The sequence below is a fragment of the Phaseolus vulgaris genome, chromosome 6 (assembly GCF_000499845.2).
Source record: "Phaseolus vulgaris cultivar G19833 chromosome 6, P. vulgaris v2.0, whole genome shotgun sequence".
Lineage (NCBI taxonomy): Eukaryota > Viridiplantae > Streptophyta > Magnoliopsida > Fabales > Fabaceae > Phaseolus > Phaseolus vulgaris.
Window position 1 is genome coordinate 24,476,578 of NC_023754.2, and position 24,695 is coordinate 24,501,272.

The 24,695-nt window shown below is 27.9% G+C and overlaps 1 protein-coding gene, 1 long non-coding RNA gene and 1 pseudogene across 4 annotated transcripts; 1 reads left to right on the forward strand and 2 right to left on the reverse strand.

The window, feature by feature from the left end:
* The first annotated feature begins 11,125 nt into the window (after positions 1–11,125).
* Positions 11,126–16,256, forward strand: LOC137832121 (putative wall-associated receptor kinase-like 16). Of its 3 annotated transcripts, none has more exons than XM_068640136.1 (4): positions 11,126–12,107; positions 12,325–12,393; positions 14,423–15,621; positions 15,781–16,256. In XM_068640136.1, the coding sequence occupies exons 1-3, from the start codon at positions 11,207–11,209 to the stop codon at positions 15,616–15,618; spliced, it is 2,166 nt and encodes a 721-aa protein (XP_068496237.1). In that variant the 5' UTR covers positions 11,126–11,206; the 3' UTR covers positions 15,619–15,621; positions 15,781–16,256. The 3 variants fall into 3 exon arrangements, with proteins under 3 accessions (XP_068496237.1, XP_068496236.1, XP_068496235.1); XM_068640135.1 differs by having other exon boundaries at positions 15,850–16,256; XM_068640134.1 differs by having other exon boundaries at positions 14,423–16,256.
* On the reverse strand, positions 14,524–17,365 carry LOC137832124 (uncharacterized). The gene is made up of 3 exons (XR_011084517.1): positions 16,951–17,365; positions 15,100–15,415; positions 14,524–14,989 (listed from the first exon to the last, which is right to left on the reverse strand). It is a non-coding gene; the product is annotated as an uncharacterized lncRNA (long non-coding RNA).
* Positions 17,366–17,512: 147 nt separating this feature from the next.
* LOC137832123 (uncharacterized) lies at positions 17,513–21,237 on the reverse strand (annotated as a pseudogene).
* Positions 21,238–24,695: the final 3,458 nt, after the last annotated feature.

The window sequence follows — 24,695 nt, forward strand, 5'->3', positions numbered from 1 at the left end:
TAGAATGCATAAACATTTCCAAAACATTTACCACAACTTCGTAACTATCAAAAGCACTCAGACACCTTACCTCAAGTCAATAGGAAGGGGCAACCATTTCTGGCGATGAACCCATGGTTAAAATCAAACATATTGTTTTCTTTTTTCTTTTTTCTTATTTTCATCCTATTTCTTATATTTTTATATTTAAATGTTACTTTATTTATTTAAATATAGTATGTTTTAGTCTATAAAATATGCATTTTTAATATATATATATATATATATATATATTCAATGTCCTTAAAAAACTTTGAAAGAGAAAATACCATAACAAAAATATTAAATAATGTGAATGCATTTGAAACAATATTTATTAATAGACATTATTATCAGCGCATTTGTATTGAATAATATTATTATAAATATTTTAACCTTTATTCTCCCCAGAAAGAATGTGAGTGCATTCTTTGAAACAATGTTTATTAATAGACATTATTATGAGCATTTGTACTGAATAACATTATCGTCCGGGATACTTGAAGCCGAGAAGTCACGTACCAATATCCATCATGAACTATGAAGGTGGTTAATTATTTATATGATTTTTTTCTTAATTAGGATCATTGCTTATTTTTATATATTAAAAATATACTATTCACACAGGATTAAAATAAATAAAAAGTGCAAAAAATCAATAAACTAAAAAAACATAAAACACAAAAATTATAATGTTAAAATTTATTCATTATTATAAAAAAAATTCAAATATGATAATTGATTATAATAAAATGTATAATTCATTTTATTAAAAAAATAAAAAAATTTATAATTATGTTATTAATATATATTATTCTACATAATTAAAATAAAAATATTAAAATAACAACTAAAATAAAATAAATTTCATATTTTGTTAATGTATGTTTTATATCATAAAAAGTAAATAATTAGAATAATCAATAAAATAGGACGTAAGCTTAATTTGTTAAAAATGACATAAAAATTGGATGTGTGGTAAGTAATGTTTGAAAATGTGACATATTCTCTTAATGATTGAAATATAATATTTTTAATATCAATATTGAATGAAAAGAAAAAACCAACACATCACGTAATAAAACATTCTAAATAATTATTGTATGTTATATTTTCTTCAATAAAATTATTTTTGTAAGGTATTCAGACTTATATACTTTTCCACGCATATGCCTTTTCATATTTAATAGATATATTAAATAGCTCAACCAATATATTTTAAGAAAATAAATAATTATTAAATTATACGTAATTATTATATATATATATAGTTATTGTACATATTATACTACATAATTGATTTTTTTTAGGATATACTTTTTGTTGTAGTTTATAAGTTTTCTTTTGTCATATTTCTTTTTATCGTAGTATTGACAACTTATTATTTTTTATAATAATATATTCTTGTAAATTGTGTAGATTTAAGGCACATGGAACTGGGTAGAAATGATCATGGATTCATAAATTAAAATGGGTTTCAAGAAAAATTAAGAAAGAGTTGTGTCATAATAAAATGTGATTACATGGTGGAAGCTTTATAATAAAACATTTCACGAAATTGTACGGTAAATGACTAAATCTAAAATATTTTTAATTTCCTTTTCTGGAAAAAAAAACTGGAAGCGAAACGGTACATATTTTACTAATTTAAAATTTTTAAAACTGAACTTATTTTAAATAATATATAGAAAACGCTTTGTTAGCTCACATAAAATATGATGTACGCTAATATATAGCTTTTAATTTAAATTATCTACACTTAACTCTAATTTCCTAATATTTACCTTCAAAATTTCAATAACATGAGAGAAAAAAAGGTATATCAAACTTTTTTTAAAATGATTAATATCATCGAATAATTTAACTGCTCATTATATTGGATTTTTTTTTTCAATTATGTTTTCCTTGCTTATATGTGGTATTGGTTCTCAGTTAAGAAGATGAAGAAAATAATACACAAGAAAAAAAACAATTAAACCAAAGAAGTAAACTATCTCCTAGCATTTAGAAAACAGATACATAAAAAGACAAGAAGAAACATAAGAGAAAGAAAATTAGAACTAGATTTTCGTGTTTCAAAACTTTGTTTCATTTCACTCGTGCATACTTTTGTGTGTCCTGCACAAAAGACTTTAAGCCACTTAAGATTTTATATACTAAGGAAAAAAAACCTCTTAACACAAATTAAGTGTATAAGATGAATCATTAATTGATACAATTAAATTCAATCATCACATGATATAAATCAAATCCATCATCATATATATAATAACTCAATTTGAATCATGACATGATACTTTAGTTTGAACATAAAAGAATAGATAATGAGATGATGGTCTATTGTAATAAACAAATTTTGAGTCTCTTTTAACAATATCGTACTAAAAGTTGGTGTCCGTTTTGAATCGCATGAATCATTTGTAGGCACCTATCTCATATAATAGAATTTATGCATAACTTAACAAAGAAAGAGTTTTATCGGGCCACAAGAAAAGGAAAAGATGCACCAGATTAATGATCAATCTGCATCAAATTGAAGTAGTAGATATCAAGTTTATCACAACTGAAATTAATGATAGCATATCTATTTGGAAAATTAAACCTTCTCATCTGGATTCATTATACAATTATAGTAACTTTATCTGGAACCATTTATTGCTATATGCTTGTAATCAACAAAGAGGTTGAGTCTTACTTAAAGAAATCAAATAGAAAAAAAATGAGTGAAGTTAGATAATAACAAATATCTATATGGCATAAATTTTTAAAAAATAAAACATAAACAAGAATACTTTGATTTTGATTTCCGTCCAAAATGAAAGAAATTATAGAACATTAATCAGACAGACCATATTCTTTTGCTGTCTGCTGCATCTAAATAAAGGTTGGAATATTTAATATATTTAGGAGTGATATTAGGAGGAGTGATTGAAGCATGGGAAAAGTCAACATGGTCGCTCTCGGACTTTTCCTTGAAGGTAGAACAACATCATTGATAAGATTGGTGATTTGAGAGCCACGAGACTACTATTATCATTTATTTATTCGACCGCGTTAAGTGTTCCAGTAGAAAACCAGAACCAGGGGTCAATAAAGAAGAAACCAAGAAATTACTTACGAGCATAAATCATAGTATAATATAAAAAAATAATATTGCTGATAAAAAAATAAAATAAAAAATAGTAATATAAATATCCATCATCAAGATATGAAGTTAAAGACTCTCTCTTAAATAAATGATTCTAAAATTCGTAATCTATATCATTATTTTTTTTAATATTTCTTTTACTGTTCTTTTGTTAAGTTTTATGATTTTTTTACGATAATATTTTGTTATATTATATATAATTATTTTATATTGTTATGGGTATTTAGTTTATTAATCCAACTTGTGGGTTTGTGAAATACTAGAATACACACATTTTGTTCTTTTTAAGGGTGAAAGTTTTATCACTGTTTTCTTTTCATGAAGTTCTGTAGTAAAAGTAATTTATGCCTGCAACAATGTAAAGAAGTTTTACAGTATGATTCAATTACAAATTAATACGCATGATAAATTTGATGTTTTTATTTTTTTATAAATAACTATTTTAAAAGTTATGTGAATGCCCTATTCGTAACCGTATAAATAATTTTATACTAAAAATATGTAAATATTAAGCTTAAATATTTAAATTTTGTTGACACACTAATTTAGTTTAGTTGATCATGAAAGAAGTATTTATTTATTTATTTCACTTTTCAAAAGAGGTCTTAGTAGACATGACTTATTTAAATAAATATTTATTTTGTTATTACTTTTAAACCGGAGTGTCTTATCAAATTAGGAGATAACTTTTAAATTTACAATTAAAGACAAAATGTTATTATATATATATAAAATGTTTGGATCTTTAAAAATCATCTTGGAGGAGGAAGGAGTATATAAATTATTCTTAGTCTCAACTCCTTAGCGATGTGAGACTATATTGACAGTACCCGAACAAGTCCTGCAGTCGAGGTCTAAGGGGAGTGGTTTTCCCTAATTAAAGGGCTAAAAAATATTTTTGTCCCCATAGACAACGTCAATGTTCCGACTTCAAATCCAAGAAATAGTATTGTTAGGATCAATGACCGTATTCTAGGTATTGTCCACTTTAGAGATTGATGCTCTGTCACGGTTTTATCCTTAAAAAAGACATCGATAGGTGAAGAGAGACATATATATTTAAACTAATCTTGACCTCGACTCCTAAACGACGATATGAGGTTCGTTCTAAAACAAATATATATTTATTTATATCCTAAATTTTTACTTTTATATATATATATATTTCTGCTCCAACCTTTTATCATGTCTCTCTATATTATTAACTTGTTTAGAAGAGGAGGAGAGAAATAATTGTAATACATGTTATCCGTGGATACACTTGCACACAAAAATATTTCTTAGTAAAAAGAAACTAATTAATTTAAGTTATTAATCTTGAATTAAATAAAAGGGTGAGATTAATATACATTGGTTCACTTAGTTTGTTTTTTTTTTTTAAATTTTGCTGTGCGTGAGTTTTAAAGAGAACTTAAATAAGTCTAATTTACAATGAATTATATTAATTTTCTTACCGCGAGTTTTCTTGAATTCATCCGTCTCGTTACCTCACAAATTTTTTAATAACATCAAACATAATTTATCCACTGTATACAGAGGAAATTGTTTTTTAGAAAGTTTTTATATAAATAGAAAATATTCTCAAACATGTTTAATAAATTTTAAATACTTTAATTTAAATCAATAATTCAAGTTATCACAACGAGATAAAGTTTTGTGGACTTCTCCCAATAATTTATGAAAAACTTATAAAAAAATTATCTCCCAATAATTTATGAAAATCTTTTAAAAAATACCTATTAACATTTTAAGTGATTAATAAAAAATATTATTAAAATTTTACTATAAGAATAAAATAAATATTTCAAAAATTTATAATTTTATTTTTTCAAAGTTTAGTTTTTTTGAATTATTTAAAAAAAAATATGTACGTGGATATTTTTATGTTTGAAAATTATGAATCTCACAAATTATAAAATTTACAAATTAATAAATAAATTTTTTGAATTGATGAAATATATTATTCTTAATAATAATGATAATAGTATATTACTTTTAATACTCAAAATTTCATTTTATTTAAAAAATATATATTTTCATATACTATATATAAATGAATTTTTAGAATCATAACATAAAAATTTTGGATTAGTTATTGAAATTTGTTTGAAAAATTAAATTATGTTTCTCTCCTCTAAATTTTATAAATAGACTTTAATATCTAAAAAAAAAATTAGTTATCAATTAAAAATATGAAAAATTTTAATTATATTTTTTAATTGAAGTATAATATATTGTTATATTATTAAAATAAGGTTATCAGAAGGGTTTTTTAAGACGTCAAAGTATAATTTCTTAAAACGAAAATCAGAAAAAAAGTAAAGTTAAATAATATATATATATATATATAATAATAATAATAATAATAATAAAACAGATATAATATTAAATAAAAGGTAATAATATGTTCACAACTCACAATTTTTTATATAATCACATATCAACTCTTAATATTATTATTTAATACTTTTTTATATCATTTAATTTTAAACTTATTTTTTATTTTATATATTTATTTATAAACCCATCCCATTAAAAAATTAATTACAATTCTAAAATTTTTCAAAATATAATTTTCTTTAAATAAATTATGAAAGATTAAGGAAGGAGCGTATTCCTTTTGGTAAGTAAAGGTTGAAACATCTGTTTTATTTCTCCATATAATAAACTACAAGAACTCTAACTATTCATTTTCTTTTTCTTTCATTCATTTGCCTAAACTTATCTTTCACATAATTTAATATTTTTCTTTCTATTTACTCCCTTTCGGAAATTTCAAATTAGGCTGCTCTCAGACTTTTCCTGGAAGGTGCCATAATTAAATGATATAAAGTTTCAGAGGTTATACTGAAGATGATCTAACGTGTATGATTGTTTTCCAAGTACGACATCAAATATGGAAAATGATAATTTAATTATACAACTCTATGTAATAGATTTAATAGGTTTAAAAATAAATATATAATAAAAGTTAAATTTGTAATTAAATAATATTAAAATATTAAAATTATAATATTAGAAATTATAATATAATTATATAAAAAATTTAAGATTGTTAATATATCATTATCCATTTCAAATAGATAATTATGTTGTTTTCATTTTATCTCTTTGGAACAACACTCACAATATCATTTGTATCTATTTTGTTGTTGGTTATAGCACTTGGAAAAATTGACACTGGATAGTGATATTTTATTCATAAAAAAAAAACCCACTTAATCACTCAAAACAATAAAATTTAAAATTCTAATATACATTATTATATTATTAAAGTGGTCTATAATAATTTTCTTTACAATTTTAATGAACCATTGTGAGAAAAAGAGATTTTACACCACCAAATGTAGCTAAGATAAATTTGATTATAAAATACAAATATTTATATCTGAGTTTTCCTTTACTTTTCTAAGTTTTTTCTTATATTATGTATTTTGATATTTGTTTCTTTGACTGCATAAATCAACATTCTCTTGAACTTACACTATTTGTTAAGATGCACATATGACTAATTCAGACCAATGTTTACTGTTTTGAAAAAAAAATCGCTAGTTATATCAACATAGCACAGAAATATTCCAATAAAAGAATATAGTAAATAATTCAATAAAATAAATCAAACAAAAATTAAGAAATTTCATGAGATTGAAATTATAGATCTGTTGTGTGCAGGACACACTACAAGAAAAAGTGTTTTTAGAAACTAAATTTTTGGTTTCTAAAATGATAAAAATAGTCACTAACTTAATTAGAAACTAATTTAGAAACTAATAGTCTTAAGTAGCTAAAATCATGGTCGCTAATTTTAGATACCAATTTAGATTCTAATTTAGAAACCAATTTAGTTACCATTAAATAAAAACCAATTTAGTAACCAAATATATAGAAACGAATTTAGTGACCAATTATATAGAAACCAAATTAATAACTAATTTTATTGAAACCAATTTAGTAACCAAAATATATAGAAACTCATTTAGTGACCAAATATATAAATACCAAAAAATGTCACTATATTGGTCTCTAAATAATGTAATTTATTATAAAATATTATTTATTTATTTATTTATTTTTTATTTTTATTTTTTATCAAGTGTAAAAATCAATTAATTTGGAATATTTTAAGATCTGTTGATGCGTCAAAAACTAATTTCAATATCTAATCTCAAGTTCATGGTAGTAATCTCAATGTTGCTAAGGGCTCCCCAATATCATCTCTTGTTTTATGGTCTCCCCGCAGCAATAACTACATGAGATTTATGAAGATTAAGTGGGAAATATACAACTGTTTGAATATCCAATGAAAATCTTTAGAGTTTCCATATTAATATTTCATGTATAATCTTTACAAAGAAGTTGCCGAAATAGCCAATGGTAACAATTTTATCTGGCAGATTAAAACAGCATACAGGAACACCACTATAGCACTACGGAGTTTGAGCAGGTGCTGAAGATAAGTGATTCCTTTCGCCCCTGTTGCAAGTCTTAGTTCTTCCACACTCCATCTATATAACAATTGCCTTGAAAGAGTCATCGAAATGCTGCACCAGATACCCAAATGATTATTACAGAATACCTAAGACCTAAAGTTTGACATAAATAATGATGATACCCTTCCCTCTAAAATGGGACAAATAATAACAATACTTGAAACAGAGGCAAGAAACTGGTTGAGTGAACATCTTGGTTTAGAGGAGAGTTCCCAGCTCTATCAATTATATAGAAACATAGTACAAAGGAAATCTAGTAATTAGGGAAAGAAGATTACAAAATCAATTAGATGTTCTATAGCCTAATTAGGTACAACAAATAAAAAGGATATAATTACAACATAATTTACAGTATAAACAAAGAAATAATCAACAATAAAGGCAATAATATTATTAAATTATTAAGAGCAACAAAATACCACATTATCCGTATCAACAAATAATCTACAGTCTTGATAAATAAATGATCCTTAATCTGTTCCATAATTGATAATTGCGTTGTTCTTTTTCTATACCAGATAGCAACCAAGACTAAGATTTAGGAAAGACATAAAAACTACCTGGCATCATCAGGAATCTGTGATCTGAATATGTTCCTCATTTCCTCATACCCTTTCGGTTCCTCCATTATCTGTAATCCACAGATAAATTATCTACTGAAGGTTTGAGACACTACATATAGTCAAATTTTTCAGATACCACACAAAAGTAAGCTAAAAGGCAAGAGAGAATATACCATGACAAGGAGATGCCAAACTCACCTTTGATGAAGACAGAAACTTATATATGGCGCTCTGACATCATAAGATGAAACAAAACAAAAGACAATGAAATAACAACATATTAGATAACTAATCTGAAACAGGTAAACTAGTAAGTATAAAGCAATATCATACCTTTGGAACACTATTTAAATCCCCAGCAATAATAACATGGATGTTGCCCCATTCTTGTGACAATTTGTAAACTTTATCAAGTAAAATTCTGACCAAATGGAGCAAGTTTCCATAATAATAAAAAGAAGATTAGACAACATAATTAACTACAGACAATTAAATGGATTTATTTAAGGTAAAATAATTTGCACCAACCCTGACCCAAAAAATATAATATTAAAAAGTTTAAAAAATGAAGCACATGCACAAATAGAAATGACTATACATGCAAAATAGTATAATGCTTACTCATAGTACATGGCCCAGTTTAATGTCACCACGATTTGGGTTGAACAACACATGTATGTTTCCTACAACAAATCTTCAACTATGGACTTTTTTTATCACCCTAACAATAGTGGAAAATAACAAGTTAAAGAATAAGTGGCCGCCAATCATTCAAAATGGAAAAAACAGTAACTACTCCCATTGCCATTAACAAAATATAATCTTATATGATAAATCAGAGTAACAAACCCACATTCAACCCAATTATTCATCAGTAAATCAGTTCATGCAACCAGGAAAATATTTGCATAGCCCTCAAATAAAATAATTAAATGCAAATCAAATAATTTAGACACTGGTTTCATTTACAGCCTTCTTGCACAAAAATAAATAAATGAACGAGTAGATATGAATGTAAGAGAGAAATAGATAGAGAGAATAGCAATGGTGCAGGTCCAGTTATAAAGAAACCAAATGGCAGATCACTAATAGTCCCTCTATCATTGGCCATCAACAAATAACACGGTAGACAACTTACTCTAATCTTTAATTTATGTTAATTTATGTTTGGATCATTGTTTTATCTGGCTGCTATAGGACCAACACCTCGAAATTGAATACTGACATCCTACCAAGCTCGTGCAAACAGATTCGTCTGTGCCAACTTTTGAAGGTTTTTGTAAGAAACAAATAACAAAAACAGTTCTTCATGTACAAACACTCAACTAGCAATTAATTGAAGGAATATAACATGAAAACAAAATCTAGGGTTCTAAAATGGGAAGATAGAGTGAGTAAAGTTGCGCAGAACAGAGCAAGCACAAAAATAAAAGCAAAGACGATGGAACACGAATCAAAACTTACGATGATAAGCTTGAAGAAGTTGACCTCCTTCGGAGCACAAAAGCGCCATTGTTGTAGAGTGCGTTGTTGCTGTTGCAGAGTGTGCGTTGTCGTCGCCGTTGTTGCAGGATGCGTTGCCGTCGCCGTCGCCGTTGCTGCAGGATCCGTTGCCGTTGCCGTCGCCATTGCTGCAGGTGCGTTGCCGTCGCCGTTTCTGCAGGGTGCGTTGTCGTAGTCACCGCCGTTGCAGTGCATTTGCAGATGTTTGCAGGGTGCGTTTGCAGAGTGAGACTTTACTAGTTAAAGAGAGACTTAGAAATTGAAAACCTGGAAACTATTTGCTCAGATTTAAAAATTAAATTAGTTTTTAAAAAATATGCATCTTTATTTAAATTAATTTATTAAATTTTTAATTTAAATAATATTTTGAATTTATTATTAATTTAATTTTATATTTAAATAGAATTAAAAGATTAAAATACTATTTTAAATATAATTTTTAAATTGATATTAGTTATTTTAATATTATACTAAAATTAATAAATTAGTAAATTTATTCATATCAATTTAAAAATATTTTATAAATTATAAATTAATAATTAATTTTATAAAATTTAATTACTCTAAAATTAGTATCTAAATTCAAATAATAGTGCCTAAAAATTTAAGTATCTAACTATATATGATGATTAGAAAGTACAAAATTAATTTCTAATTTTATTAATTTTAGAGACCAAAAATTAGTTTTTAAAATAGATTAAAAGTGACTAAAAAAATGGTTTCTAATTGCATCTTAACAAGAGACTAAAAAAATGGTCTCTATAAATTTTATTTATTTATTTTTTATTATTAGCTACCAAAAATATAGTATCTAATTATACTATAATTTTTATTAATAATAGATACATTTTTAGTAATCAATAATTTTTAGTTTATAAAATAGTATCTAAATTAGTTACTATAGAAACTATTTTTTTTAGTTTCTAAATTAGTTGCTATTAGAACATTTTCTTGTAGTGACTGTTTTCTATTTTTTTAATTTTAAGATTTATATAAATATGTACAAAACATAAACAGTAAAAATTAAAAGGTCACACAATAAAATAGGTCTGGTAATATATTTAACAACGAAACTCTTTATCCAATCATTTGCCTCACCTTATCTTTCACATATTTTAATATTTTTCTATTTACTCCATTTTTCAAAAGTCAAACCAGGCTGCTGTCAGACTTTATCCGGAGGAAAACTGTTCTTTAACACTACAAAGTAAAACATACACATTTCACAACTCTTTATAATAATATAATAATATTTTAAATTAACATTTAAAATAAAAATAATTAAAATATTAATATGGTAGGTATGGTTGGTGTATGTCTTTATTATTTTAAACTGTCAAAATTATTAAGAAACCAAGAAACTATTGCTTAATATATATAAGGCAATCCTGTGAAAATCATAGTAATAAGTACCCATATCCTAGTACGTGGAGGCTTGCACAAACACCTCTTGAATCTTGAACCTTGAACCAACCAATAAGCCAATGATTCTGAAATTGGTGATCCATTTCATCATTTTGGTAATATGGGAGGTATCTGCACAAGGTGAGTTACCACTAGCAAAGCCTGGCTGTGATTCGCAATGTGGAGATGTTACAATTCCCTTTCCGTTTGGAATGAAGAGTTCGGAGTGCTATGCAGGGAAATGGTTTGAAATAGAATGCAGAAACACTTCCACATATACCCATTACACACCTTACCTCAAGTTAATAGGACTGGAAGTAGTAGACATTTATCTCGAAGCAGGCCTAGTTACTATCAATCATCCTATTTACCGTAGTAACTGCGGATCCAAAGATTCTCCACCAGTCAACCAGTCGCTGGAAGGAAGCCCTTTCGTGTATTCCCAAGAACACAACATATTTGTGGCCGCAGGTTGTAACAGTGTTGCTATTTTGAAGTTAAATGGATCAGAAGTTAGTGGTTGTGTGTCCACCTGCAACGAGAACTACAAGGTGGGTGATATCGGAAATATCAAGCTTATTGAAAGTGATTGTAATGGGACGTCTTGCTGTGAAAGTTCCCTGCCACCGTATCTTAAAGAATACAGCATTGAAATAAAAGGTTTAAAGGAGAATGAAAGTAGTCATGAGTGCAGTTACGCCTTGGTTGTACAGCCAGATCGTGACTACGGCTACCGACACTATTCTTATAATGATCCCAGAGGCTACTTTGTTGAGGATCGTCTGATGAAGGATTTAGATGTAGTCCCTGCGTTGCTTGAATGGGAGATTGTGAACAATTTGAACCTTACACTCCCTTCAGATCATCACTCTCAGTGTTATGATACTAAGATTACATCTTCACTATATAAACGTTCAGGTCAAAGATGTTCCTGCAACACCGGTTTTGGTAATCCCTACTTTGAGGGAGGTTGTCCAGCAGGTAAATATATTATTTTAATCACTGCACTTAAAAAGTTTTTTTTAACATGCTTAAAATTAATGTCTAATATAAAAAAATATCCAGTTATCAGAATATTCTGACTAAACGTAAAATTGTAAGAAGATAGAAAAGAAAAACAATTATAAAAATTGATATTCTTTATCGGCATTTGTATTGAATACCATCGTTATAAATATTTTAAACTTTATCTTCACAGATGATCCTCCTCCGCAACCCTCGCAACACAGGAAATCGAGCAGTCCTGTAACAATATCCATTATAAAAGGTATGTATGAACTATGAAGTGGTTAATAATTTATATGATTTTTAATATTAATATTCAAGGAAAGCAAAAAAACGAACACATAAAATAGTTTCATTAAATATCTTATGTAAACTTGTGAAACCAACAACAATCACAATATCATGACTAATTTATTTTTGTGATCTAAAGGATTGAAGAAACTCGACTTAATAAAACTTATCAGGTATACCGATTTTCTAGGGATGGTAATACAAAACATTTTAAGTAATTATTGTATGTTATATTGTTTTCAATAAAACTATTTTGTAAAAGTGGTTGGAATTCACTTTAAAAGATTCTCTACTGAATAATGATATTTTGATATTCAAAAAAAAAAAAAATACCCACTTAACCACTCAAAATAATTAATTTTAAAATGCTAATATACATTATTATATTATTAAAGTGATTATACATGGGTCTATAATAATTTTCTTTACAATTTTAATGAACCATTGTGAGAATAAAATTGAAAGAGAAATTTTACACCACCGAATGTAGCTACGATAAATTTGATTATTAAATAAAAATATTTATATCTGACTTTTCCTTTATTTTTTTAAGTTTTTTCTAATAATATGTATTTGTTAAGACGTATATGACTTATTCATACCATGTTTACTGTTTTGAAAAAAAATCGCTAGTTATATCAACATAGCACAGAAATAAAGCAAGATATAACGTAAATAAAATAATATAGTAAATAATTCAATAAAACAGATCAAACCAAAATTAGGAAATTTCATGATATTGAAATTATAGATCTGTTGTATGTAAGACCTGTCTTCTCAATTTTTTTTAATTATAAGATTTATATAAAAATATACATGTACAAACATAAACAGTAAAAATTCAAATGTCACACAATAAAATAGGTTTGTTAATATATTTAACAATGAAAGAAAAATATGTTAAAAGTGACCTTTTATTGAATGAACAATATTCAAATAATTCAAAAATCGACTCAAAATATTTGAGTAACTTGAGTTATTCATTATTTTTTATTTATTTTAATGTCGTTAATTAATAAAATTAACTAGAAGTTTTCAATTTCCATTAAATAAGATATATGAATGTGAAATATATTACATTGTTATGGGAGCTAGAGCAATAAGTCATTGATGTAATGGAAATTGGAATTCTTTTTCTTAAAGTAGGATTTTGAACTTAAATTTTATTGATAGAAAAAAATATAGTGGGAAAGGAAATCTATTAAAAATTAATTATTCATGCTCTTTATTAGTTATCATTAAAGTTGGTGAATATTTTCTACCAGTAATATATTTAAATTAAAGGTAAATAATATCCTAATAATTAATATAAGTATTATTTAAATTTGAATAAAAAAATTACAAAATTTAATATATTTCGGTGGATATGAATTAAGCTGTAAATTTTGTGGCATAAATGAGGTTTGTAAAAATTAAAGTCAATTTAAGATGTAAATTATTATAGTACATGTTTGTATAAATAAAAGCTTTTCTTATCGGATCTCTTGGCATACTTAATTTTACTTGTGTGTCTTGGCAATGTTAATCCATACCAATGATGATCACTAATATACATCAATACTATAGTTAAAAAATATAACTTTTTCTTAACTTAAATTGTGTATACTTTTTAAATTAAAATATAGATATTTTGTTATCATACTAACCAATTTTGGCAACATCCTACATAAGAAAATGACTATAACCTTTACTTGGCCAGTGGATTCAGACTTGATATACTTCTCCACATTTGCATATGCACGTTTTCTATTTGGTAGATACATTAAATAACTCCACACATACATACTGTTTTATAATATCTTATTTAAATACTCTTATGTGCTTAAGTTCTAGACTTAGTTTTGCGTATTGGGCTACTAATTGAATCCAACAAGCAATATATTATAAGGTTTTCTAAATTTGTGTTAGTTTAATCTTATTTGTTAGACTTTCTAAATGCTCAAAGTTGCATATAAGTGAAAAACACTTATTTTAATGTATTGATGTGGTAAAATATGTAGGAGTTTCTATAAGCTTCGGATCCATCATTTTACTCATTATTTTAATGCGAGCGTTGAAGGGTACAGAAAAAACTATTGTGAAAAAATACAGAAAAAGAATGTTCAAAAGAAATGGAGGATTATTGTTACGACAAAAATTGTCTTCTGGTGAAGTTAATGGGGATAAAGTTAAACTTTTCAGCTTAAACGAGTTGGAGAAGGCTACCGATAACTTCAACACGAATAGAGTAGTTGGAAAAGGAGGTCAAGCTACTGTTTACAAAGGCATGTTGATTAATGGAACAATTATTGCAGTGAAAAAATTTAAGGTCCAAGGAAAAATAGAAGAATTCATCAATGAATTTGTCATTCTGTCACAAATTAACCACAGAAACGTGGTCAAGTTGTTAGGAAGTTGTTTGGAGACTGAAATTCCTTTACTTGTTTATGAATTCATTCCTAATGGTAACCTTTTTGAGTACTTGCATCAACAAAATGAGGATTTTCCTATGACATGGGACATGCGTTTGAGAATTGCCACTGAAGTTGCTGGAGCTTTGTTTTACTTGCACTCTGGTGCTTCTCAGCCTATTTATCATAAAGATATCAAGTCAACAAATATACTTTTGGATGAAAAGTATAGAGCAAAAGTAGCAGACTTTGGTACATCTAGAATGATTTCCAGTGATGTTACTCACCTTACTACAGTAGTTCAAGGAACATTTGGATACTTGGACCCTGAATATTTTCAAACAAGTCAATTCACAGAAAAAAGTGACGTCTATAGCTTCGGAGTAGTTCTTGTTGAACTCTTAACCGGGAAAAGGCCAATAACCCTCACAAGTTCAGAGGAAGCCAAAAGTTTAGCTTCATATTTCATCATGTGTGTGGAGCAAGATTGTGTATTTGATATTATTGATGAAAGAGTGATGAAGGAAGGGGAGAAAAATCATATCATGGAAGTCGTCAATCTTGCAAATAGATGTTTAGAGCTGAATGGAAAAAGACGACCAACTGCGAAGGAAGTCACATTAGAATTAGAAAGTATTCGAAAATTGGAAGGAAAGTCAAATGCACAAGAAAGACATAATGAACTTGTTAGAAGTGAAGACTATCAATCTTGGGATGATTATTCTACTATCTTAGAAATAAGGTCAGCCTTTGATCTAAGTTGCAGAACACCAACCTTGGAAGATATTCATATTCGTACCATATAACGGGTATGTATTCTTAATTTGTGTTAAATAAAATTATTTTGGTTAAATAATAAGTATATAACCTTCAATAAAATTTTGAAGGTTTTTTTTAAGGTTGTACTTGAATATTGTGATTATACGTTGTCAAATATGATTATTGATAAGTTTTCCTGTGTATATTAGATTGTATATGATGTATACCACGAATGCACATATGCACTGATGTTTGTGGCGGTTGTATTCATTGGTCAGATGGTGAGGCTATTGAGTTCATGAAGGTCTGCAGAGGAGCTGAGGGCATTTGACTCTTTCATTATGAAGACTATCACATAGGATATACTTAGTGGTTGTGGTTTCCCAATGTTTTTTTTCAGTATGGATGGTGTTGCTTATCCTTTTGGCTAAAAGGATGCAGTGAACATTCCTAGGAACAATTGTGTGGCATTAGCAACTTGTGTTCTATAGTCACACACACCTACTCAGTGAGGAGGATGCTTCCTTCCTTGTTGTAGTTTATAGGTTAAGCTAGTTAGGATATTGGTATGCATAAGAGATTTTGGTTTTCTTTAGTTATATTTCTTTTTAATGTAGAATTATGATATATTGACAACTTATTATCTTTTATAATAATATATTTGTGAAATTACATTATGCTTTTCATTATTATATAATTCATGTGTTTGTTGGAGGAGGAAAGACACATGAAATTGTTGATTTATTCTTGTAGATGGTGAGGAAAGGTTTGTGGCCAAAAGAAGTGATTGTGTGAAAGTTGTTCTTGTAAATTGTGTTGATTTAGGGGACATAGAGTTTGGTAGGAGTGATCATGGATTCATAAAGACTTCAAGCCACTTAAGATTTTATATACAAAGGGAAAAAAAACTCTTAAAACACAAATTATGTGTACCAGATGAATCATTAATTGATACAATCAAACTCAATCATAAGATGATAAAATCAAACAAATTCATCATCATATAGTATATCATCATCATAGTATATCAGTAGAAACATCACATAATAACTCCATTTGAATCATGACATAATACTTTCGTTTGAATATAAAATAATAGATAATGAGATGATGTTCTATCGTAATAAACAAATTTTGAGTCCATTTTAACTAATATCGTACTAAAAGTTGGTGTCCGTTTTGCATGAATCCATTCTGAATTTTGTAGGCACCTATCTCATATTATAGAATTATGCATAACTTAACAAAGGAAGAGTTTTATCGGGCCACAAGAAAACGAAAAGATGCACCAGATAAAATATCAATCTTCATCAAATTGAAGTAGTAGAAGTATGATTCTTTTATGAAGATAATTTGCTACCACCACTCACTCTTTTCACTCTTTTCTTGGCTATTACGTTTTAATGATCTCAATATTTTATTTTACATTATAAGTAATCATGGATGAAAAATATATTTATAATAATAATATATTTTACTCAGGAACCACCACCAGGAGGTTTACTTAAGGAATTCATAATTCCACCAAAAAGACAATGGTACCAGTAACATGAACATATATATAAAGCTTTACAAATGTATCAACATGTCACAAAAACATACCTCTTAGCATACTAACCGAAACCTGCTCTGACCACAAGTCAATCAAAAAACCCGCCTAAAGGTAAGGTTAATGCGTGTGGCTTCAGCTTTGGGTATAGCCTCTCATCACCAAAAGGGATCCATGTTTAAGTCTAAACGTATGCTGATCAGCATCATGGCTACCCTTCTTTAATCTCTTGCTGGCAGGTTCATCACTTCCATCTGAAGATCCACAACAAATGATAACAAGTTCATGCACATCCACATAAAAATCCACTACTATTGTATTAACATATACAGGAAGAAATACAGGAGACTCTGCAAGTGTAATCATAACTCTAACAACAAAAGAAATCATACCGCAAGATTTTTTACATGGCTTCTTCTTCAGAACAAAGTCACGTTCACATCCCAAACTTAGAGACGCAATTTCAGGTGTTGGTCCATAAAGCTTCTCATCATCAGAATGCCAACCAACATAGTCATTACCACCGTTGTACCTATTTAAGAGTAAGCTATTAAAACTACTCAGGAAGAGCTTTGTGGACCTTCAGAAGTAAGTAGAAAGACACATTAAGTAACACATCAAACCTATATAAAAAAAATGAACATTTGTTACACTAACTGCCTAAGAACAGGGGCGTATTTTCAAACTAGATTGATGATTAATAGCTTCATTTTTTTATTCTAAAGGGTAAACGACAAAAGATGAAATTCGTGTGGAATCCCACTTTCCAGGTTGGGTAGAATTTGAAAGAAATGTGGGAACGATATGAACCTGAAGGAAGGATTTTCCGAAGACGCGAATGGTGGGTCTGGTCCATGGAATGTGTTTGTCGAGATATTGGAACCATTTCCATGACTGATCGGAGGGTATTAACCGCTGAATGTATACAACGTCGCTTCCATTTCCGAGATCCACCGTTTCCCTTTTCACACTCTCCTTAGTATCAAACAATCTTCAATCACAAGTCCCATTGTTGATCTTAAACTTGTGTAGCTCAGACTCTAAAGTCTTGACAATCTCAGCTTTCTCAGCAGGGGGTTCAGGAAAATCTACATGGAATGATCCCTGCTTGATTGGTTCAACAGGTTCTTGGATTCTGGATTCCTCCTTTATGTGATTGTAGAGCTTCTGATGGAAAGGATGATCCAAGGAATAGCAGTTTTCACTTCCATTTCCATTCTCTGAATGCCTGGATGATCAAGAGCCTTATCTTCTACAGAAATGTGGCAGCGATGGCACTTTTCTTCTTGTCCTCTCTTGTAGAAGTGGCTTCACAACCTGCCAATGCAAGTCTTAATAAGCATTATCCCTAGGTGCAAAACTTAAACTAGTATAATGAATAAAAATATCATACAGAAAACCAAGTCACAAGGAAACCTTCCAACATGCTGAAAATATGTATGGCACATTTACAATGTAATAAGTATTTGTTTTCTAAGGGTAGTTCAGATCATCAATGGATGATATTATTGTTAACAACTGCATCAGCAATGAAAGACAACTCAGCGATATTGGAAAATATTTAAAAACAAAGGCAAAAAGTTGACCAACTCTACTGCTTTATGCATTTATGCACAAAGTAATAACAAAAATAGTTTAATCTAAACTCAATCTTGCAGTGCAACTTTGAGTAAGTCCATTACTTCCGGATATGCTCTAGTTTACTGAACATCACATGTAAATAGTAATCTACGAACACAAATCTCTTAACCGTACCGACTCTTATGGTTGCATTACCATTTATACAAACCTGCATGATTATTTTCCTAACATTATAATGTATTATGAATTCATTCAATTCCCAATTGTACTAACCCTGCTGGACCAGGTAGCTGTATCAATTAGAATGTACCTTGATCTGATTCAGGACTGACAACTTCAGACCAGTCATATCCAAAACTTTTACACATGTGGTAATAGGCTGCCCATGCTTCTTTGATGCAGAAGGCTACAAGCACATACGGGTCAAAACAAACAAAAGGGCAGAATCTAAATTAGCAGGTTAATTAAAAAATTAAGAATCTAAGAGGACTCCGAAGTGAAATGCCCACCAATATTACACGATCACGATATTCGTTAATTTGAATATGAGACTGCACATAATAATGGACCTGCAATCATACAAGCATGCAAAATAGTGTTAGAATTAGAAGAGATAAGAACACAAGGTTTTTAAGAAAAAGAAATAGATAGTGCTCTAAAGTCCAAACATAGCCATTAAAAATGCTTACAGATGCTTTGTCAAATGAGCTAAGCCCAACACCAATTGCAAAGACAGGAAGACCCTGGAAAGTATGGCAGGCAGAACAAGCATTAAAATTGGCATGAGATATATTAAGCAAGTTAATGACAATAAAAATATGTATTTAGATAACAATCAAGCACAACTAAGATTATATGTACTGAGAAAAGGTTGTGTTTGAAGAGCACCTCACCTCTCTTGAGTACCCAGACAAACCTATAAGTTGTGAATCACGAATGCCTCGGTAAAAATCAGTAGGAATTATAGGTTTCTGAAAGAATGAAACAGCATCCAGGTTTAACATGCAAGAACTCATAGTCTTGTGCAATAAGTATACATTTTAATAAGATTTTGTCAAAAAATACATAAAGGCCCACGGCGAGAACATCTCTGAATCACAGACAAACTCCAAACTAAAAAAATATGAACTACCAAAAAATGTCCAAACAATAATATACAAGGATTGGTGGAATCTAGACTTACCGATAATATGTTGTCAATCTCATTTTGCACTCTCCAGTTTAAACAATCGATTATCTGAATACAGGCATTTACAACTAGATTAGTTGGATAATAACAGCCAATTTCCAACAATAAACCAATATTGCTAAACAACCATTGCCACATCGCTATAACATGGCTCTTCCACTGCACATGTCTTACCATTTTATGCGCCTTGGTAACATTCCACTCCCTTGCTTTTAGAAATCTCATTAGGGTTTCGGTGACACATCCTTGATGAACATTCTGCAAAGAGCTGCAATTAAATTCCAAAGGGGATAGAGTGTTTTTCAAGTGAAAAACACTTGACCTTAAGCAGTTGCAATAAGTTGCTAAGAGATCACTAGATTACACCAAACTCCATCATAATTAGAATAGGTAGATAATCGCACGCAATTGATTAAATTAGCAGCCATCCAGAAATAGAAAGTTCTTATTTCTAACTACATATATGTCAACACACTTAAATAATAGGAGGTGTGAACCATACGAAATGATTGTCCCCTTTCAACCAAGTTAACATAGAGAGTTGAAGAAAAACACAGAAGTACAACATTGATTGACCTTCACACTTGAAATCAGATCTCATCTCCCTCCCCCTTTCTTTAGCTAAATCATCACTACCAGAGAAAAGCCTTAAACGGGAGAGAAGGAATGTAGAAGAGCCAATTAGTCAACAGCATCCATGAAACACATAGAAGCAGCAATCACCAAAATTTCAGGGTTCAAAAGGCCACAGTAAACAAAATCCATTGAACCACCACATGCAATTTACCGAGGTCAGACACACAAAAAAAAGAGAGATCAGGGTCAGCACGCAGATGTTGAAAACAAACAGACATCCAAGAAACAAAAACAGAAGAAAAAAATTAAAATGTTAAAATCATATGGGAATGAGTAACCAAAATGGTCACCTGAAAAGTTCTGAGCAGTGACTCCTCCTCAACTAGCATCATTGGAAAGAAACAATTCAATAAAAGGAAAAAAGAAAAGAGAGAGGGGGGAGAGAGAAAAGAAAAATAGAGAAAGATGGAAAAAAAAAAGAGAGAAGATGTGATAAAGGTAAGACCTTGATCCATGAGAGCTTGAAGCTTGTTGAGGGCATCCTCAGAAACAACAAGGCTCATTTTTTTTGTGTTGGTGAGAGAATGAAGAGAAGCAAAAGCCCAGCAGAGGAAAGAAGAGAAGAAAAAAGGAGTATTTGTTTGGTAGTTTTTGTAGCTTGTGCTTCACTCTCTCACTATCTAGAGTGTTTGCATTGCTTGACTGTTACAGATACAGTACTGCACACCAAAGTTTGATGTTATATGCAGTCATTCTACTTAATGTACAGCAAGTGACTCAGAGGTAGATAGTTGCATAGATAGATATACCCAAGATTCACCTCATTCACCTCTCTCTCTCTCTCTTCCTTTTCTTTATTTTGCATTCTAATAATTTGGTTGGATGTCTTTTTCAATATTATTTTTAATAAAATCTGTAGAAACTTTTTTTCATTCTCAATTATTAAAAATATAATAAATCATCTTAATTAAAATAAAATTGTAAACTAAGTTTATGTTATGTTCTTTATTTTTATCTTAATTCAAATTATATTTTTTAATTGTAAATGTAAGAATATAACTAGTAATCCCAAATCAAGATTGTCTCCAAACATGTAGAAGTGCACCATAATAATAAATTAATTGTATTCAAAATAATATATTACAGAAAATCTAAAATTGTGTTGATAGAATTTTTCCCACTTCACATTAATCTTTTTATGTTTTAATTTAAATCAAACAAAATTGTGTTTTAAACTATATTATTCGAATGTAGATTACTCAGTTAAGAAAAAATAAGTTTTAATGTACAATAATAGTTATAAGACTTTTTTGGGTAGACATAATAATTATAAGATTTTACTTCAAAATAAACCACAAGGAGGACCTAGCTTAATTAAAAAAAAATTAATCGACTGGTCCCATTGAAATTTGTCCATATGTAATGCAGAGAAGAATTAATGGTAAAGTAAACAAACATTATTCTTTCTTCTTCATAAATGCAAGGAACTTTTACATCAAGAACAATGTTATCAACAAATATAATTTCTTTTTCTTTATAGTTCAGTATTCAACTTAAACTACTTTTTAACACACGATATATATAGATATAAAGTGAAAATAAAAAAGTTGAACTTGTTTAATTTGAAAGAAAAAAAACTTATATTACTAAAAGTAATTTTTTTATTTTTTTACATAATTTATTATTTAAATTATATAAAACTGGTTTAACATTAATGAAATAACATCCTACTCCATATTAAAAATTATTTTCTTACGTCAATAAAACTAATAAGTAATAATTTTTTTATTATAAATAGTTAAAATTTAGATAAAAATCAATTTTGTGTTTAGAAAATGAAAAATAAATTTAACTCTAATGTAATCGATTATTATTAATGTTGAGTAGTTGAGTTGTTTTGTTACTATTTTTTTTCAAAGATTTAGCTCAGTGTTCTGAATTATATATAATCTATATAATTTGTGAATGCATCGAAAATAATTTATATTTAACTTATATAATTTATATTTAGCTTAGAAGGATTTGTGATGACATGATAATCTGAAAAAAAAAGGTTGTCAAATAAAAAATATCCTAAGATTCCAACAAGCCATGATGGATATAACATTCCACACTAAAATATGAGTTGGAAAAATATTGAGGTTGACAATTCTTTGTACGGAAAGGTGGCTACTCCTCTTTTTTTTAGAGCCCTTGTCTAGACTGGAGATGATACTGTAGCCGCATATGGATGTAGGGTGTTATCCTGTTTGGATCTGGTAATGATCGAAAATAAAGGTGAGAGAAAAGTTGAGCCAAATAAAAAAGTATTCAGAAGTGAAGAAAAAGAAGAGAGGGAAGGAGTGAGTGACACATAGGATATGTCTCAATTTTGAGTAAACCTTTGCATCTGAATCCATTATACAAGTGTAGTAACTTTTTATTACTATATGCTTGTAACCAACAAAGAGGTTGAGTCTTAGTTAAAGAAATCAAATAGAAAAAAATGAGTGAAGTTATTCTATATAACATATATAATATAATATAACATAAATTTTTAAAAAATAAAACATAAACAAGAATACTTTGATTTTGATTTCCGTCCAAAATGAAAGAAATTATATAACATTAATCAGACAGACCATATAATTTTTATCACAAATTTCAGTATATTTATGAGTGATATTACGAAGACTCATCGAAGCATGGAAAAAGTCAACATTGTCGCTCTCAGACTCTTCGGTAGAACAACACAAGTGATAATGTCGGTGATTTGACAGTCACGAGGGTACTATTATTATGACATCATTTATTCCAACTATTCCAACTGGGAAATCATAGTAATATATATATATATATATATATTTCTGCTCCAACCTTTTATCATGTCTTCCTTTCTCTCTATATTAACTTACGTGTAGAGGAGGAGAGAAATAATTGTAATACATGCTATTAGTGGATACACTTTCACACAAAATATTATTTCTTAGTAAAAAAAAATACCTAATTAATTTAAGTTATTAATCTTGAAATAAAGAAAATGGTGAAATTAAGAGTAATTATTATATATATTGGTTCACTTAGTTTTTTGTTATTTTGAATTTTTGGCTGTGCGTAAGTTTTAAAGAGATCTTAAATAAGTATACTTTACAATGAATTTAATCAATTTATATGAAAAAGAACTTCATCAAAATGTCATTATATTAATTTTCTTACTACGAGTTTTCTTGAATTCATCCGTCGAGTTACATAGTTATAGTTTACCTCACAAATTTTTAAACCAGATCAAACATAATTGATCCACTGTATACAGATGAAATTGATTTTTATCAAAACGAGATAAAGTTTTCTGTACTTCTCACAATAATTTAGAAAAAGTTCTTAATTATTAACATTTTAATAAAGATAAATAAACATGTAAATAATTAATAAAAGATATTATTAAATTTTTACTATATAAATAAAATAACTATTTTATAAGTTTATAATTTTTATTTTTAAAGTTTTAAATTTTCAAATTATTTTAAAGAGATATGAGGTATACTTGAAAATTACGAATCTCACAAATTATAAATTTTACAAATAAATAAATTTATTAAATTAATAAAATTTATTATTGATAATAATAATAATAATGATAATATATGACTTTTAATACTCAAAATTTTATTTTATTCTGAGAAAAAAATAGATTTTTTCATAATGCTGTGTATAAATGTTTTTTTTTTACAGAATCATAACATAAAAATTTTCGAAAACATTAGTTATTAAATCTGTTATTTTTCTTAAATATAGAAAATATGAAAATTTCAATTTCAATTTTATTGAAAAATTAATTTTTTTTCTTTCTATCAAATGTTTGTCTCGTATAAATTGAGCAAATAAAGTGTAATATCTAAAAAAAATATTTATTATCAATTAAAAATATCAAAGTTTTAATTATATTATTTAATTTTTTAATTTAAGTGTAATATATTGTTATATTATTAAAATAAGGTTATCAGAGTGATTTTTTAAGAGGTCAAAGTATAATTTCTTAAAATGAAAATCAGAAAAAAAAGAGTAAAGTTTGATAATAACATATATATGATATGACATAATATATATATATATATAAATATAAAACATAGATATAAAATTTAATAAATGTTTTAGGAAGGAGAATCTTTTGGTAAGTAAAGTTTGGAACATCTGTTTTATTTGTCCATATAATAAACTACAAAGACTCTAACTATTCATTTTCTTTCTCT